At 38.9% G+C, this 19,180-nt stretch overlaps 1 protein-coding gene across 7 annotated transcripts in view; it reads right to left on the bottom strand.

Moving 5' to 3' along the window:
* kcnt1a (potassium sodium-activated channel subfamily T member 1a) overlaps window positions 1-19,180 on the bottom strand; it is a 46,061-nt gene that overhangs the window by 13,070 nt on the left and 13,811 nt on the right. For 3 of the 7 annotated variants that reach the window (XM_049466581.1, XM_049466582.1, XM_049466585.1), the window contains 16 exons: window positions 19,124-19,165; window positions 18,931-18,979; window positions 17,871-17,930; window positions 17,707-17,781; window positions 17,543-17,626; window positions 17,336-17,430; window positions 14,148-14,331; window positions 12,547-12,711; window positions 10,286-10,422; window positions 4,868-4,931; window positions 3,722-3,830; window positions 3,515-3,647; window positions 3,124-3,273; window positions 2,439-2,674; window positions 1,390-1,603; window positions 1,165-1,270 (listed from right to left, as the gene is read on the bottom strand). In XM_049466581.1, the coding sequence (XP_049322538.1) occupies window positions 1,165-1,270; window positions 1,390-1,603; window positions 2,439-2,674; window positions 3,124-3,273; window positions 3,515-3,647; window positions 3,722-3,830; window positions 4,868-4,931; window positions 10,286-10,422; window positions 12,547-12,711; window positions 14,148-14,331; window positions 17,336-17,430; window positions 17,543-17,626; window positions 17,707-17,781; window positions 17,871-17,930; window positions 18,931-18,979; window positions 19,124-19,165 (1,903 nt within the window). The remainder of the gene's footprint in view (window positions 1-1,164; window positions 1,271-1,389; window positions 1,604-2,438; window positions 2,675-3,123; window positions 3,274-3,514; window positions 3,648-3,721; window positions 3,831-4,867; window positions 4,932-10,285; window positions 10,423-12,546; window positions 12,712-14,147; window positions 14,332-17,335; window positions 17,431-17,542; window positions 17,627-17,706; window positions 17,782-17,870; window positions 17,931-18,930; window positions 18,980-19,123; window positions 19,166-19,180) is intronic. The other 4 variants (XM_022676405.2, XM_049466586.1, XM_049466583.1 and 1 more) reach the window with 3 other exon arrangements.

Here is a 19,180-nt window from a genome sequence, read left to right as displayed (position 1 = left end):
CCATATCAGTAAATCTGACATATTGGAAGAGATTCTCTGTGCATGCCTCAAAGGGTTAACAAAGCAAATACCTCTTGAAGCATCCAATGGTTCTTTGAGTGGTAATTGGTTCTGTTCAGGAGAAGCAGTGTATGTGTTACAGACCTTTTTTCCCCAGAGTTATCCTTAGCTAATTTAAGTTCTTTATAAAAGCTGTAAGCATGTGTGTAATAGAGTTAAATCCAATGTGAGCAACTTAGCGCACGTTTAAATATTGCTTAATTACACGGGGTACCCACAATCCGACCAGGGGAGAGCTGCATGTGATGGGAAGCCAATGAAACAAGCAAGGTGCAAGCTGGGTGCCGGCTAAAGCGTTAATCTTTCTAGACCAGAAAACTTCTAGGAAGGAAAACACCCACTTGAGAAAGTTTTCTGGCTTGCTCAGACCCTGAAGAGTGCTCCAGAAAAAGTTCAAAATAATTGGGTTCATATGAAGTATTTGAGCAAAATCATAGTATAATCATTGTATAATCATACTGTAAATTCTTACTTCCTCAAAACAGAACAATATCAAATGTTTCAGCATGGCAGACATCTTTTTGAAAGTTTTTAAAGCTTTTTTAAGCCTTTAACCTCCTGAGACCTAGGCTTAGTGTGGATTTATGGTATGTCCTATCTATTTGAGATAAGTAGGACATAACAAGTGTAAAATCTAAACTTTGTAAACTTTTCACAATATATATGTATGAGTACAGTAATTTAATTTAACATTTAATTATTTTTTTTGCCATTTGTGATCAGCAGGACCCAATTAGTCTAAAAACAAAATTTTAGCTTTCTACAAGTAAATCAACTAGATTTAAACATAAAACTGAATTATTTTTACCCGGTCCATGTTTCTATCTGTACTGGCTTGACTGGGATTCCCAACATCTTGTTTTCAATCAATTGAATGTAATGTTGTCATGTGACCACTAGATGGTACAGGCAGTGTCTCCATATGAGGCCAAAGGGTCAACGTTAAAAAAAATAAAGTATCATGGTGTTTCTTCTCTTGATTAAACCATTCTTTATATACTAGCATAACCTGTTAAACCTTTTAAAAATGTGTTTCATTATTGTCCAAGAACTTTTATTCATGACAATACAGAAGCCTTTTTGCTTTGAGTTTTAGAGGCTAACCTGGTCGAGTCGCAGGCAGCAGAAGTGGGCTTTGTGTAGAAGAAGGTGGCAGAGTGTGGGTGAGCTACCGATGTAGGGTGAGTTGGGAGGATAACCCTTCATGCACCTGCAGAGATAAAAAAAACACTGTATTAGACTAATGTTCAGATTTACAGAGTTTAAACAGCTGCCTCTTTATCAAGGCCTGAAGGGGGCTGCTTACGGCTAAGAAAGTCTGAGACATACTCGGAGGCCGAGGGCACATCCTCATCAGAGTGAGCTGCTTCATCTTCAGACTGGTCGCTGAGCAGGTCACACGGCAGTAAGGAGGCGGAGTCTGCTATCTCCAGAACCGGGGCGATGCTGGGCCGGCGACTTCCTAACCCGTTCTGTGTGGGCGGGGCTAATGTTGCTGTGTCTCCAGTAGGGCTAGTGTTCTGGAAATCCATTGCAACTGTTCCTAGAGGAAACACGCCAGCATGTAAACACAAAACACCCACTTTTTATGTCTATTAAAATTATCATGGACACAAAATCCTATAGTGGCTATTAACAACATTTTACATAACAAGAAAATTTTATGTTTAAGATTTATTTAACTAAAAAAACTCGCTCTAAACACATTACTAATGATTTTCCTTAACTATATTGCATCATTGTATTTTATTATTAATGTCGGCATACATTCTCCCTCACGTTTACACTGTTGAATTGATGCTAAATTCTTTGCTTGCAATGGTAGCTACTGTATGTCCAACAGGTCAAAACTAGTCCAAAACTACTGTATTTTTCGCACTACAAGGTGCACTGGATTATAAGGTGCTATTTTCATACATAAACTGCATTATGCAACACTACTGAGGACACTAGGAGGGGTTTTGCCATGTTTTCCTTCTAATCCACTGGGTGGCAATTCCTGTAAAGCTAAGCAAGGTTAAGTAAAGAAAACAGTAATTCTTAAAAAAAACAGCACTGGTGTTCATCTACTCAGATTTCTCTCCGGAAAACTGTTTATTTGAGTGAGTTAAGCTAAAGCTGGAGCATTAGCTAGTGGTCAGTCGCTAATGCCGCCCGACAGCACTGTTAAAGAGTGTTCTTGTAAGCCAGCGTGATATTAGCTAGAAGTTGGTCCCACATAGTTTGTTTTAACACCTAAATGTGCAGACTACAGTCCGATGTTCTCACCTCTGAATGGCAAAAGAGCTAGCGCTTAGCGCAATTAGTGGGTAATGCTAATGCTGCTCCAGCAGTGCTACAGGATCTGTAAGGTTCCAAAACTCATTCTGCATTCTCACCCATGCTGGCGATGATACTGTGGACGGGTAATCCAGAGGGGCTGTTCAGGATGTCGCAGTGGCTGCGGTTCTTGCCCTGACGAGCCTCCTGTCGGACGGTGAAGGCGGAGTTCTCCTCCTTGGTGATGTTGATGTAGTAGCAGGTATCAGCAGCAGCCATGATGTGTCGAGGTCCGGGGTTCAGCAGAATGCTCTTATTTTCCTCTCTCTTTATCCCTATCAGACATACCCCATACCTACAAACACACACACTTTTACAGTCTTGGCCACTGTTGTCATTATTTACACTTTAAATTTAAATTTTGTTCCACTTGAAAAAACTAAATGTAAAATGTATGCCATGCTATGATAATGTAAATGACATTAGGGCTGTCAATCCTGGACATTCAAGACCATGCCTGGACAATTCTGTCTGATAGGTGAATTTTAGGGATATTTAAGGAGCATTTGATTTTATTTCTGCTTTGTGTTTTCTATTTATACTTTGCTAAGTACCTAAATATGCTAAGTTTAGTGATATACAAAAAGAATAAAATTTTAAAATGTGAAAAAGTAAAGCCCAAGCAGGGGCTTTATGGTGGACTAGAAAATAGAAATTTTACAAACAGGTGCTCTCCATTGCAATCATGTTATTTACATAATTTAAAGAATAAATTGTTTATGGGCTATAGCATAGCATACTTACTTCTTGTGTGCGTGGAACGCAGCGTAGGTAAAGCTCTTGTTCTCGTACTCCCTAAAGAACATGCTGTCACTCACACGGATGTGGTACACTTCATTTCCAGAACAGCGTCCATACATCCTCTGCCACTGCTCTGGAGACTGCTGACCCTCTCTGTGGCCATTAAAATGGTATTGTAAAATGGTAAAACGATGCACAGTATATAAATGATAAATGTTAAAGGATAGATAATGACCAAACATGGTATACTATATAAGAAAGGATATTTCAATCAATAAACAGTAATGAACAGTAACTGATCAGTATTAACATTAATAAAGAGAGAAATGGATTAGAAGAAGAGTGAAAGAATATGTGGGTGTATAATAGAGAAGGACATCCACAGGCTACTCACTGCCCACGGGACGTGTGGACCAGCAGAGTGACCAGCGTGGACGTGGCCGGACACAGGCAGTTCAGAGCCAACAAGGCATATTTAAACTCCTCCTCACACACCACGTGGTCTGCAGTGGGAAACGAGCCCACCACTTAGAGCCAACATGAGCCAAATTAACTAGAGTGAGAAAAAGTAGTGAAGACTGAGAGTTCAGTAAAAAGTCACCTGCAAATTTAACGTGGAACTTGTTTTCGGGTTTGAGGATCTGGACATAGAGAGGGCAGTTGGGGGCGAAATCCTTCACGGCCCACGCTCGCAGTATCGTCTGATGATCCTGCAGAGGATGATCGATACTGTTAATTACTACATACACTAAGAAATGATCACAGATACTAACTACTGGTAAAAGTCAAGATGATCAATAATATTAAACTTGACTTTAGGCTACTTTCACATTACAAGACACATTGCTCAAATCCGATTTTTTTGCTTTTTTGATTGGATTTGGCTATCTTGATGGTTCACATTTAAAACTGTAAGTGACCTGTATCTGTGTGTAATGTGAATTCATCTGTCTCTGAAACGCTTCACATGCACACATTGATACATGTATAAACGTCACCTTCTTCACCAAGAACAAAAAACTTCATATTTGAGAGACGACTCGTAGCTTTATAAAGGGAAATTGATGCGTTAGCAGCTCATGTGTGGAGCATCTTTTGCTGGAGTGGAGAGAAAACCGCTGGTCTGAAGTACATGCTCAGGTTGAGGTGAAGAAAAAAGGTCAGGTGGTTTGTTTTTGCTGTTTTTGAAGCTAGAGATGTGTGGGTATGAGAGAGAAGAATAATTCCGATTAGACCGTTTACATTCATGTCGCATGTCCATGGATCGGATACATATACATTTTAGGACCACATATAAAGTGACTCAAATCTATCTGAAAAAATCTGATTTGGCACATTCACACAGCCATGAAAAAAATCTGATCTGAGCCACATTAAGCAAAAAAAAAACAGATTTAAGTCACTTCAGCCTAGTAATGTGAACATAGCCTTAAAGTCATGAATCTTAGCCTAAAATTTACAATGATCATTTTTACCAAACACTTACTGATTATCTTGGTTAGCCAAACCAGTTATTGGTCAGTAAATGGGATTGACAACTGAACAAGTCAGTGGTCAGTCAAAATTATAAATAAATTATCAGATATCAAGATAATTAGAAGGTCAGTCAAAGTGTACAATATTTTTTTATCAAATTAAAAATATGTAACTAGTTAGGCTGAGTGGTAAGTCATCATTAAAAGTGACTAGTGTACTGTGTGACTTCTGATCAGTAAGATGATCACTCTGATCAGCAGTGATTACTTACTGCAGCCATTCGATCAGCCTCGTTTCTGCTGCTCAGAATGAAACAAGCCTCTGCGTCATCCATCCTACACCACAGAAACGACCAAAGACAAAATACCAAGAGGCATTAACACAGGATGTTATTTTCGTTGGCATGACTCAAGATCAGAATAAGAGAAATTAAATACTGAATAAAGAGCACAAATTTAATTTCATTTTGTCACATTTTCATCATTTAATACATTAAGTAGCCTAAATGTTCTGTATTTTCTCAAAGAAAAAGCAATTACTAAACTACCATATAATAATTGAACTCTTCAACTTTTTAACATCCCAACAGCAAACCAACACATACATTTACCTCAGCAGTGCAATTCTAATTATTATTTTTCTTCAGCAATGTTATCCTAAGTACAACTTTGTTACAACTATACAACTATTAAAACTATCTCAGTGCTGCTATTCTAATTACAAATGTACCTCAGAGGTGCTATTCTGAGGCCCAATTCCACTTTTTTTTGTACCCCTATCCATTTTTTTGAGTGTAAATCTCTTTGGGTCTCCATCTAACCATTAGATGACTATGTATGGGCAAAGCTAAAAGTTGGACTCATCCGAGAAGATGACCTTACTCCAGTCCTCTATGGTCAAATTCTTTGCAATCTTTAGCCTGACTCTCCTTTGCTTCTCACTGACGAAAGGCTTTTTTTCTAGCTTTACATGAGTCCTTGAGTCCTGCCTCTAGGAGCCTGTTATGAACTGTTCTTGCCATGCACTTCACCCCTCTGCCCGTCTGTAGCTTTGTTGTCCCCAATGTCTGCCGCTTGACCTTTTTGTAATTGAACTGCCATCTTGGAAATTTTAAGGATGGAAGCAACATGATGCTAACTGTATCCCTCTGTCAGTAAAGCTAGAATTTCTGTTCATTACTCAAGATTTTTTTTTGGTTATTTTTTTTTTATTCCAATAACGTTTGTGCTATTCCTAGATGATTGTGATGGCCACAGCAGTGTATTTTATACTTTTCCTCTAGGTGATCACCTATCAGAAGCACATTAAGTAGAATGAGGTGTACTTGGGTTGGGATTCATCTGACAATGGAATGGATGTCATACACGTAGAGATGCTGATTTTTAGAAAACTTTGCAGTGGTCTCTTACTCTTAATTTTTTACAAAGCTGTATATAACAATTTTAACAAGGAAAATTTCTGGGTTTGTTTGGTCACTTTTTTCCGCTATCTTTGTAGTGATTCTCATAGCCCTCTGTTTTGACTGTTGAGTGTTTCTCACTCTCCCCTCAAGCCTAACAAGAATCGTGACACCCTACCCCTAAGGGTGCACATGCAAAACAGAGGGATAGGGCTAAGTGGTAGGACCAAGGTTTGAAAGGAGATTGGGCCTTTACATACATTTACCTCAACAGTGTTCTTATAGCAGGGATGGGCAACTGGCGGCCCGGGGGCCGCACACGGCCCTCGTCATCACTCAGTGCGGCCCGCGAATAGATCAAAAATAATTTCATAATTAAAAAAAAAAAAAAAAAAAAAAAAAAACAAAAAAACGCAATTCTACTTTTGACCGCTAGAGGGCGCTGCCAAACAACCACGAAAATTGACATTGACATCCAGTCCATTGTGAGCCAGCAGGCCAAACCACAGCTCTCTCATAGCTTCAATAAATGTTGGGCCTCTGTGGTCTAGTTTTCTGCTATTATTGAATGAGCTATTTGCAATCAGTTTTTAAATCTTTTTTGTTCTTTGTTATAAATGAGTTCAAATGCCTTTTGCACTTTTATAAGCAAATGTTTTGTCCTTGTTGCTTATGAAGGACTTGTTATAATGAACTTATTTTACACAGAGGAACTACTGTATTTGCAATCAGTTTTTTAAGCAAACTTTTTGTTCTTTGATATGAAGGACTTCCTTTTTGCACTTTTTTTAAGCAAATGGTTTGTCTTTTGCCGTATTAAAATGCATTAATATGCAGAAAATAGTTGTTAATAAATGTTGGTGCTGTAAACATACAGATATAAATTCATATAAAATTTGTTCTTATTGAAAATCATTTGTAGCGTTTTTCATATTCAATTATTTGAAGTGCGAGGTCATGTGGCCCTCCAATGGTCATGCTGAAAAAAATGTGGCCCTCTCCATCATGGAAGTTGCCCATCCCTGTCTTATAGTTACATGTAGCTTGACATTTACACAGAGCTCAAAGCTTTTGCAAAACAAAGCAACTAAGTTACCTCAACTAACCTTACTATCCTAACCCTGTACAGCTAAGACAGTACTATACAGTATATTTCATATAGAAAACAGTGTGTGAAGAGGTAGTAAACTGATAATAATATGGATATAATAATGATAATTACAGGAAAAACTGCAATAAGACTCCAAATAAAAAAGTCTAAATTATTAAGTGCCACTAACTGAGTAAGCACTTTTTATGCCATTGAATCTTTAATAACAAGCTGTCCCATAGTATGCAAAACGTTTGGCACCCCAAATGACCACCATGTTTCTGTATAATCCACTATCCTCTATCCAAATTCCTCACTGATGCTGAATGAAAGCCTCACACGTCTGTTACATAACAAAAACATGATATAAACATTTTCTTCACACAATGAGATCCAGTCAGTGGGAGCCCACATTCTATTCATCCCATTATTACACCAGAACACGAGGCTGTTAGCATAACCACAATAGCAGTGACATTCAGTATACACTGATCAGCCAAAACATGTCACTCACAGATGATGGGAATGATGTTGATTATCTATAACCAGATTTTCTATAACAAGGACATGTGAAGGTCTGGGATCTATGTTAGACAAGACTGAACAGTTAGTTCTCAGATGGATGTGTTGGAGATAGAGAACTGGGCAGTGTGGAGACCTAAGTCACCTCAGCGCAGACATCTCAAGTTGTAAAAATTTATTTCAGGGAGGTGCCCCCGGACCTAGACCTTTTGCCATCATTTAGTCTCCTCAGGGGAATGCTGCTAAAATCACCATTACAAACTGTACAGCGGACAAGACATTCTTTTTTTTTTTTACTTTTACCAGACATGGATATACTTTAGAGTAGTCAGAGGAGAAATGAGTTTTGATGGGAGCCATGATGCTCCTGAACGCATCCCGTCCAGTAGCGGAAAAAAACACTGCCAACTGCCCACCGGAGGAGAAAGTTGAACCGGTATGCATTTCTCTTATACCACCATACCGCTAGAGGCGCTGCGGAGCACCATGCGAAACAGCACCACTGAAGAAGCACACGCAGGCGTGTGGAGGCAAACCTTAGTCTAGAGCTATCCTGACTGGAGAGAAATCAGGACACCTTCTGCTGCCGTTTCTACTGTATTAGTGTTTAAACCCGAGTAAAATATAAAGTACTTATAGCCATGTTTTTATATATTAAAATATTATATTAAGGATGATTTGAATGTATTTGTTAACTGGAAAAATAAGGGAATTGTGGCTGATTTTAATTCTGTAATGCCTCTATTGGCTTTAATAATAACATAATGTAATTTAATATTAAACTTGCATCTTACTTGTTAAAAAGAGCTTTTGAAAAATATCTCTTTGAATACTTACATTTTGAGTGTTTTAGGTCCATTTAGTGTTCATGGAACTATTTAAAATATTTAGTTTTGTAAAAGAAGATGTGTTAAAGTCTAAGTTTAAGGTCTATTGTTTACATTCTTCAGCTGTTTACCAATTGTTTTGCTGTGTCTTATCAATTCTTCAACTGTTTATTCTGCTAATGAAGTCGGATTAATTTAAAGCCTTAGTATTATTATATTATATGTACTCCTAACAGTACAGTAACTCACAAACCTATATTAAAGCCCAGTCATGCAAAAAATAAAATCTAATAAATAATAATTAAAAATACTCTGATGTACCGTGAAACCGTCAGAATCTTAAAAAATACAGTGATATGTACTTTTGGCCATACAGCCCAGGACTACTGCCCACCCACACTAAAAATGATTGGCTGACTCACAGACTCTTTGTAGAGAACAGGCCAATCAGAAGCCTCTATGTTTTGCATGCGCTTAATGAATATGCACATGAAAGGAGCGCTTATCTCTCCCTCTCCTTCCCACACACATTTGGGAAAAAATATCGGTGTCGCCAGTGTGCAAGTTTGTGTTTACTCTTGAGCCACTCGTTCTAGATTAGTTATCGAAGTCAAAATTCTGATATCGTGATAACCCTAGCATGTACTAGTCTTGACACTTCTATTGCTGGGAGCTTTGCTAGTGATAGGGGAGCCTAATGAGAGGTAAAATATGTGATGTTAAAGCCACCAAAGAAAATTAAGAAATCACATTCTGGAACTGGTCAGGAATGCACTGCTTATAAGAGGAAGGCAGAGGTAATTATGATTTTGTTAGCGGGAGAAGTGAGAGAGATTCACAGCCCCCATGACATAGGTCCTGCTTTCAAATGCATACCTTACATACCCAGACGCTACAGAGTCCATGCGAGCTGAGAAAAAGCGGACCCAATCAGAATGCAGCCCCCCAGTCTGGCCCAGTGACTCAGCGCCAAACTTTGACTTTGATTGAAATGGCAAACACACTCCCACACAAAGCACATGCACACACATACACACACCGAGCATTCTATTATATAGAGAGCCCTCAGATGCTAAAAATGCCTCCCTGTTATTAGCCTTTTATGCTTCTGAGAGCTCAACACCATGGCAACAGATGAAAGAGAGAGAGAGAGAGACCGTAGGAATGTGGAGAGAGAGGAAGGAAAGAAAGGGGAAAAGAAAGAGTGGAGAACATGTGATTTCTTCAGGATACAGTTTCATGGTGAAAACTGAAGAGAAAAAAAAACATCACATAAGTTTTATGTGATGCTGTGATTGGCTGATCTTACCGTAACTGATCATATGTAATGGTAACTGATGCTCTCACATGATTGGCTGATCTTGCTGTAACTGATTAATGCTGTGATGCTGTGATAAGAACTGTGATATTTAAATGTCTGTTCTAGCTGTAACTGATTAATTTGATGCTGTGATCGGCTGATCTAACTATAACTGATTATATGTGATGGTAACTGATGCTGTAATTTGATTGGTTGATCTTGCTATAACTGATTGAATGTGATGCTGTGATGGAAACTGTGACACTTGATTGGCTGTTCTACCTGTAACAGCTTGTATGTGATACTGTGACTGGCTATGGATAGTCTATCATGATGTAATTGGCTGGTTTAGCTATAAGAGTTTATTTAATGCTGTGAGTGACTGATCCAGCTGTATGTGACTGAATGCGATGCTGTGATTGGCTCATCTAACAGTTCCTGATTTTATGTGATGGTGTGACTGGCTGATCTAGCTGTAACTGACTGTATATGATGCTGTGATTGGTTGATCTAGGTGTAACCGAACGTATGTGATGAAACTTGTCACTCACTTTGCTCTAAGAAGGTCCTGGTTTTTGAGGACGGAGCCCTGCAGGTAGATGACTCGCTGTGACCACAGTGGAATCTGTAGAACTCTCCTCACCTGACTGTCAGCTTCACATGGACACAAGATCACCACATAATAATCCTGCAGAGAGAAACACAAATTTAACTGTAACAATTACAGTATTTAAAACTCTTATAGTCATTTAAAATATTTACTTACCAATTATAAAGGGTTAAAGTTGGGTTAATAAGAAATCATTGATCAATGTTTTAGTGTTCCTGTTATTGTGTTACTGTATGTAATGTGACAAAGCATATAATAGCAGATAATAGCAGAAAGAGAGAATCAGACCTAAGATTGTGTGTTTAAAAAAAGTACTAAAATAACTGCTGGATTAACTTTATTGAACACTGTATTTGTACAGGTTTGTACCATTTTTACAGTTTTAAAATTAACTTAAAGGTGTTGTATGCGATTCTGGAGAATGACTGGTGTTATTTTAATAATAATAATAAAAAAACACTCCCTTCACTATTACTTCAGAAGCTGCACCCCTTTAAATTCATGCATACACACTGAGAAGGTAGCAACACTGGGCTTGCAGACCAAAAGAAATATGGCATGAGCTAAGATGCAGACTAGCCGTCTGTTGCTTTGAATACTGCTGCTAAACAAACAAGTTGTGATGGTATGTTGCAAACATTTAAAAAAAAGGTCAAAGCAATATTGATCATTTATTTCTGTAAAACAGCAGGTAAAAAAACACTGCCCGTCCACACTAAAAACTGATTGGCTGACTCACAGACTCTTTGCAGAGAACAATCCAACACTCTTTTTTTTGCATGTGCTTCATAAATATTAGGGGTGGGAATCGTTTACTATCTCACGATTCGATTCGATTCCGATTTTGGGGGCCACGATTCGATTCAAAATCGATTTTTGATTCAAAACGATTTGAATTATAAAAATTTCTGCTTCTGGCTTATGAATCTTATTGAAAAAAAACCATTATATACACTGGTCCTGGAGCAGGTAATGTGTTACAAAAACAATAAAATGTGCAGGAATGTGGGTCCTCAGTGACAGAGGAATCACTGGGATATCACAATGACGTTAATGAACAATAAATAAATAATAAATAACACTGCTTTATTACCAGGCTACTAGCGGTGGTGTGTAGGTGACGCTGCTGGGCTGATGTGATGATAGCAGTGGAGCGCTAAAGTTCAGGAGCAGCTGCTGATTAACTAGTTAATTTAAGGTCGTTGTATTTCTTCAGAAAGGGGGCAGGAGGTGGAGAAATTAATTCATATGGTCCATTCCTTAATTCCTCTGTGATGAGGAGCTGAAATTAGCTCTGATTAGCTTATTGTATTTTTCCGTTCCGCCTTAAATGCTGCAGCCCGCTGCCACCTGTAGCGTTATTTAAGGTGGAACTGGAAAGTTAGCTAGTTAGCTAGCTAACAGTTACTGAAACTAACTACTAGCGATCTTTTTTATGCTTGTTATGAAGCATTCTGCAATAAAACATTGAAACTACACGTTAATCTAATGTAATATAGTGCTTGTTCTGCCATCTTACCGGTGATTCTCAAACACCTACGCTCTGTGTGTGTCTGGAAGATCTCCGTTTGAAAGGACAAGCGCTATCCCCAGGGTTGCCAGGTCCAACAAAAATACCCAGCCCAAAATCAGTCTAAAACCCGCCCCTCAGAATCGATTTTGGGACATTTTAAATCGATTCTGAATCGTAGTAAATGAGAATCAAGATTCTTATGTGAATCGATTTTTTGGCACACCTCTAATAAATATGAACACAACGGGAGCGCCTTTATCTTCCTCTTCCCCTCTTTCCCTCACACGATTGGGGGATAAAAGTCTGTGTTGTCTGCGTGCAAATTTGCGTTCACTCTTGGGCCACTTGTTCTAGATTCTAGGCATCAGGGAGCCGTTATTGATATGCAGTAGACTCCCCCAACTCCCCCAAAGTCTGAGCTATCTTACCAGCATAAGGTATGTTTTTTCTGGGCAGCTTTTCAAACAGCTTGACTATCAAAGACCAGCTCAGACTACCTAAAACCAGCCACCAGCAAAAGCTAGTCTGATCTGGATTTTTCAGCAGGGAAAACATGTCTTGGCTGATTGACTACAAGTTATTTTCACTTTATTTTGTGAATAGTTTCAACCATAATAACCTCCCACAGCTAAAAATAACTAACTTTATAGCACACGCACACACACACAAGCACACACACACCGTCAGACCTGTGTGTGTGGGTGGGCGTAGAACTCGTTGAGGAAGTCCATGAGCAGGTCAATTTTAAGGGAGCTGACGCAGAGCACGGCGTGTTTCTCTGTCTGAGCTCGGTGACGGCTGTAGTTGCCCCCAGACTTCTGCCTCTCCATCCACAGATAGATCAACTCCTCAAACTACAGCACAAAGAGAGAGAGATTGAATAAAAAAGCAGTTAAATATGAATACAGTGACTAAACAGTGACAGATTAGTCACGCGGGGCTCAGTGGAGCAGAATAAAATGTTTAATTATTATTATATTAACATTAACACAGTTTTTTACAAATCCTGATTTCACATATAGATGTCTAGACTATAGTCCAAACCAAGCTTCATGCATTACTTCCATTTATATATATACATATAATCTAATTAGTTTTGATTTAAAGAATTTTACTACATCCTGTCATCATCACCTACTTGGCCTGAGTCTCCTTATACTATACACTGATCAGTTTGTTATCAGTTTGGCGAGTTTTCTTTCCAGGTGTTGTGCCGTTTATATCTTTTCATGTGAATGTGTGTCACAGAGCACAATGAATGTAACAGGTAATCATCAGACTCCTTTAAATTTTGTTCATAAATAAGGGGTTACAGTTACAGTAGGTACAGAACATTTACAGTAGATAGAGAAATCACAAACTAATCAGTTGTACCCATTCTGATAAATATATGCAGGGTGGGACAACACTGGTTCATTTTCTTCTTTTATTGTTTAATGAATGATAATAACCTGCTACAACTTCCTGTAAATTGTCCAAAAGTCCAAAGTCACACTGCAGATGAATAAAGACCATGGTTTATTTGAACCAAATTGAGAACAATTTTGTTTTACTGGTTCAGCACCATGGTTTGCAGCACCTATTAAGCTTAAGCTATTTTGGTTTGGACCAAACAAAGTAGGTATGGAAGCACCTATAGCCAAGTATGTTAGTTCTAAGATAACATTGGTGCATATTTACATTTTTGGACATTAAATATACATTTATTTTTTTTTAAAGTTGCTTTATGTGTTTTAATTTAAGTTAAAATATATAATATATAAAGTCTAAAAAATATTCACAGATACGTGAGCATGTGTGTATCAGTTTCAAAGTGTTTAAGTAAAAAGCCAGTGGTGCACCTGTGTTTTCCGTTGCTGAAATAGCAATTTTTACCTAAACTAAAATTACCTAAACACACCTAATTTCCAGATCACAAATGCTATTTAATTGATGCAGGCAGAAAGCATGAAAATAGACAGTTGGCAGGGTGCAAGAAATAAGCATCGTGAGATTCCTTGCGCAGGATGTGCGATAGAGTCCATAATGCTTCTCCTGTGATATGATTCAAAAATCAACTTGAATCACCTTTATTTTTAGGAGTTTACTGCTCACATTCACAGTTTATCATAAAAGTGGTCCCAGCTATTAGGAAATCAGAACCTGATAGGTTGATTTATGTCCATTGATTGATGTGTCCACACTGGCGTTAGTTTAGTGTACCACTGTTTACACACTATAAATATTGCTTAAAAGGCCACGAAGCACACAGACATATGTGTTTGTGAGTTGTGTAATTGAGTCCTCCCACCTGCAGAGGCAGCACCACCAGGGCCACACATATCATCACCACAACCAGCAGCTGTGAGGGCCAGATCTGTGGGGTGACGTCCCCGAAGCCCACGGTGGAGAAAGTGACAATGCAGAAATACAGAGAGTTAAAGAGAGAGAGGCTGTTTCTCCCTGCTCGCTCCAGATGCTGGATACCACACGTACTGAGAAAGAGAGAAAGAGAGAGAGAGAGAGAGAGAGTTGAAATTTGCAGGTATGCTTTCTTTGCTTTTTTTGTATCATACAATATTCTACTTGCTAAAAAGTAAAAGTCAGAACAAGCAGTCAATTAATATATTTAATTTAGTTTTTAGTTGTTTTGCTTCATTTAACTCCATTCACTCGCAATCTCAGTTCCTGATATAACATGGGGAATAAAAAGGTCAGGCTCATCATAAACAGCTCTGACCATGGAGAAGATGCAGTTATCTGTCTCTATTTGATCCTATTGAGTAGGTATAGCCATTGCTCTTGACTCCCAGTCGCTGACTGAGTCAGATATAAAGCATGATTTGTTGACAGTCTTATAGCAGTTCACACAACACGCCTGTAATTAAGTGATTTACTTCCAAGCAGTTACTACCAAGTTATTCTCAGTGATCAACAAAAAACAGTCAGTGACTGGCTTTGATGGTCAACATATGCTGCCTTCAAGATCATTGAAAGTGATGCCCATAATTTTATATATATAGTGTAACTTTACAATGTGGTAAATTCTTTACTGACCCAACTTTTTTTGGAATGTGTTGCAGATCTATAATGTCATATTTAATTCAATTTAATACTATGTAATATCTAAAGCATTATACATTTAGCAGACAAAAAAGTACATTACATTTTATTATCAATAAAATAAAGTGTTTTAACATCACACTTCTGAACATTGAATAAACTTGCTTCCTGTTCTTTCTACACTGTACCATCAACACGCAAAAAACATTTGCAGCTGAAAAGCTTCTTCAGACTAAAGAAAATAAATTGGTTGCAAGGTAAATGTAACATTTCCACACTAAAGGTTAGTCATGTGCCAGCTGGATTACCACCACTGTGAAGAGTCAGTCACTCAATCATCTTCCTCCTCACTCATTTTAAAGCAGCTCTGTCTGTGTGAATGTAACTCAGATGTAAATCTAATGCAGTGTGTCATCGTCATCATCTTAAAACCCCTTTACAGCGTCTGCAAGTCATTAATATTCACGTTCAGTTTTCAGTCACCCGCTAGCAGGCTTCTTAGCATTGTCTCGGGATTAGCCTTCCCTGACAGTGCAGAGAGAGAGAGGAATAAACGATGCTGTCAAACCGCAGAAGCTGCATCCGGAGAATCGCAGTGATGCTTTAATTGGAGCCTTTCAGACTGAATTACTATCACAATCACAAGAGCTTAGCTTTAACAGCTTAGAGCATACACCTATCAGCCACAACATTAAAACCAACTGCCCATACTAATATACTAAATCCCTCTCGAGGTATCAAACAACTGTGACTCCGCAAGACCTCTGAAGATGTACTGTGATGTCTGGCACCAACATTGACATTAGCATCAGCCAGTAATTTGTGAGGTGGGACGTTCCTGAGCATCAATGAGCCGCTTGGCCATTTCCTGCTTCAACACATACACTTCAAGAACTGTGCAACGCCACAGCAACCACCTGGTATAACGTAACAACTCCCTAACAACACCATAGTAACCATCTACAACACTACTAGCAATATCCTTGTCACTATCTAGAACAAACACGGTTACTAGGTATTGCTCTACATCAGAACTCCCTAGCAACTTTCCAATACACCATAGCAAAACTGTAGCAACTACCAGGTAATCGTTTAAATACTACAGCCAAATATTGGCTATAGCATATTATAACAACCACCTAGTATAACATAGTAGCTACCTAACAAACCCAAGTATCAACTCAATCACAGTCTCCCCAACAACACTTTATTAACCAACCATCAAATACACCAACATTCTGTCTTTTTTGTCATCTAAAACACCATATCAACCACCTACCAAATACCTAGCAACCTAATATCTAATAACTGCCCTGCGGTTCTCTATTAACCATTAAATACGCCACAGTAACTTACATCACCATAATAACCATATATAACATTACTAGCAATATCCTAGTCTCTAACTAGTAACCAACAAATACAACAATACAGCAACAATACAGCAACACCCTAGCAACTATCCTAAAAAACAATAGCAATCAGCTAGGAATTTCATAGCAACTACCAAGCAACTTTCTAAATACCATCGTCAAATATAACAACATTATATATACCTAGTATAACATAGTAGCTTCCTAACCCAGTATCAACTTAAACACAGTATCACCGGTCAGAAGTATCCTAGCAACAGAACAACCAACAAACAAACAAATAACATAAAAAATATACCATAGCAACCACCGAAAACCTGAATAAGCACCTAGCAATATCCTAGCAACCAACAAATACACCATATACCAACAACATAGCAACGATCTAAATGACTCATTGTAATACCTCAATAGCAACTATAGCAACTACCTTACAACCACCAAATAAATCACAGAAATAACATAGCAACAGGCTAGCAACCATCTTCAGCACTGTAGTAACCACATTTACAATATCCTAGCAACTACCTAACAAACACCAAATACACCATAGCAACAAGCAACCATCTAGAATACCATATTAACAACCTAGCAACCATCTAGCAATATATCAACTAACAACTACCCTAACAACTACCCCTCATTCCATCATCTTTTTCCTTCATTTTAAAATGTCTAGTTGTGGTCTCTAGTATGAATGGATGCTACGTGAGACACTTTTTGCGGAAAAAAAAGCTCAGGTGTAGGCCCTGCTTTATTTCACTGAATTAGGGGTCTCTGAAGAAAGACAGGATCTGGCTCTTGCTCACGAATATTTATACATGCAAATATATCACTTCAGACTGGCTAACAGCACTGCAGCAGAGAATGCGACCTGCCTACCCCCACAGTCAATTTTGCAGCTCTAAAACTCAAAGGACAAAGTGTTTTGGAGATACAGCCTTAGTTAAATATATAGCACTAGATAAAGTTAACTGGCAGTGGTTTTAATATTATGGCTGATTGGTGTATACATGTGATTATATATGAACAGTAAAGCAAAACCACAGAGAGACAGACTCACCCAGTGAAGACAAGGCAGAGCAGTGTGCAGATGAGAATCAGCACCTGGTTAAACATGGCGGAGTGTGTTCTCTGGATTGCTCTGTGCAGGTCGTTCTGAAACACACACACACAAGCTAACACTTGTAACACACACATGAACACAAACGCAACAAAAACAAGAAGGACCCCAGCCAGTCAGAAAGGTAAAAACATGCTCCAGACTCACGATCATGCTCTCCAGAGCGTGCTTGGCCAGCCAGCAGTTGAGGAAGACGGGGATGAAGAGGTTTCTCAGGGTTGGCCAAAAGATCTGGGACAGCAGGAGGGTCAGTAAAGGTCAGTGGGTTGTGGACAGAGCTGCACATGTAAGAGTGTTGTAAAGGTGTTTACCGTGATGATGAAGGGAACTGTGTTCAACATCTCCAGCAGAAACGATACCTGGAACATCTGCTCCCAGATATTGCCCTGAAAAACATACAAATTTATTTTATACTATGTAGACAAAGTTATTGGAAAACCTACTAATTCACACACATACAATCACACATGCCTACCTTGTAGCTAAGGTACATTAGCAGCATGGCCTCCAAGAAACTGATGGATGCAACTATGACCTAAAGCACACACACAGTGACACATATATTACATTACATTACATTACATTACATTACATTTGGCAGACGCTTTTGTCCAAAGCGACTTACAATAGTCAAGTACAATGTAAAATAAGTTTAAAGGTAAAACATCTTTGGATAGGGATAAAAGGAGGTCAAAGGGGAATAATAGGATAGAGGAGTGAAGGAGGGGAAGAAGGAAATGAGGTTAGAAGTAGTTAGTGTGTTAGAGGTGTTAGGAGAGTAAGTGCTCTTTGAAGAGCTCTGTCTTCAGGAGTTTCTTAAAGATAGCGAGAGATTCTCCTGATCTGGTAGTGGAAGGTAGTTTGTTCCACCATTGGGGAACTCTGTATGAGAACAGTCTGGATTGCTTTGTGTGAATGTTTGGCAAAGCGAGGCGACGTTCATTGGAGGAGCGCAGCGGCCGGGAGGTAGCGTAAGCCTTCAGGAGCGAGTGCAGGTAGGAAGGAGCCTGTTCTGTCATCACCTTGTAGGCGATTGTAAGAGCTTTGAATTTGATGCGAGCATCAACTGGTAGCCAATAGAGCTCAATGAGCAGCGGGGTGACATGTGCCGGTTTTGGTTGGTTGAAGACCAGACGTGCTGCTGCGTTCTGGATCATCTGGAGTGGTTTTACTACACAGGCCGGGAGGCCAGTTAGCAGGGCATTGCAGTAGTCGAGGCATGAGATGACGACCGCTTGCACCAGGAGTTGGGTGGCCTGTTGCGTCAAGAACGATCTAATTTTTCGGATGTTATAGAGCGCAAAGCGGTAGGACCGAGCAACTGAGGCCACATGGTGCGTGAAGGAGAGTTGGTCATCAACCAGAACACCCAGGTTCCTAGCAACACAGGTTCCTATATGACACAGTGTTTGTGCAGAAACCCACACAATGATCATCATAAACCATATCAAGCTTGAACAAGCATTTCAATTATAATTCTTCTTCTTATTATTATAATTATTAATATTATTATTAAATTACATTATCTGTCTCACCTGAATGGCCCACACAGGAGTCTTCCTATCCACCCAGAATATCAACTCCCTGAGAGAGAGAGAGCGAAAGAGAGAGAGAGAGAGAGATAGAGAGACAGCATGCGTGGAATAAACAGTATTAAACAGTATTACATTATAATTTATATTATCTGTATGAGTGGACGAGGTGAGGGGTGAAGCTGAGCTCTCTCACCAGTTAATTTCATTATTCTGAGTAGAGCTGTTGCACTTTATACTGCAGAGAGATATA

This window comes from Astyanax mexicanus, chromosome 17 (genome assembly GCF_023375975.1).
Source record: "Astyanax mexicanus isolate ESR-SI-001 chromosome 17, AstMex3_surface, whole genome shotgun sequence".
NCBI classification, from domain to species: domain Eukaryota; kingdom Metazoa; phylum Chordata; class Actinopteri; order Characiformes; family Acestrorhamphidae; genus Astyanax; species Astyanax mexicanus.
The sequence above is the reverse complement of the archived record's forward strand: the minus strand, read 5'-3'. Positions and strand labels throughout refer to the sequence as shown.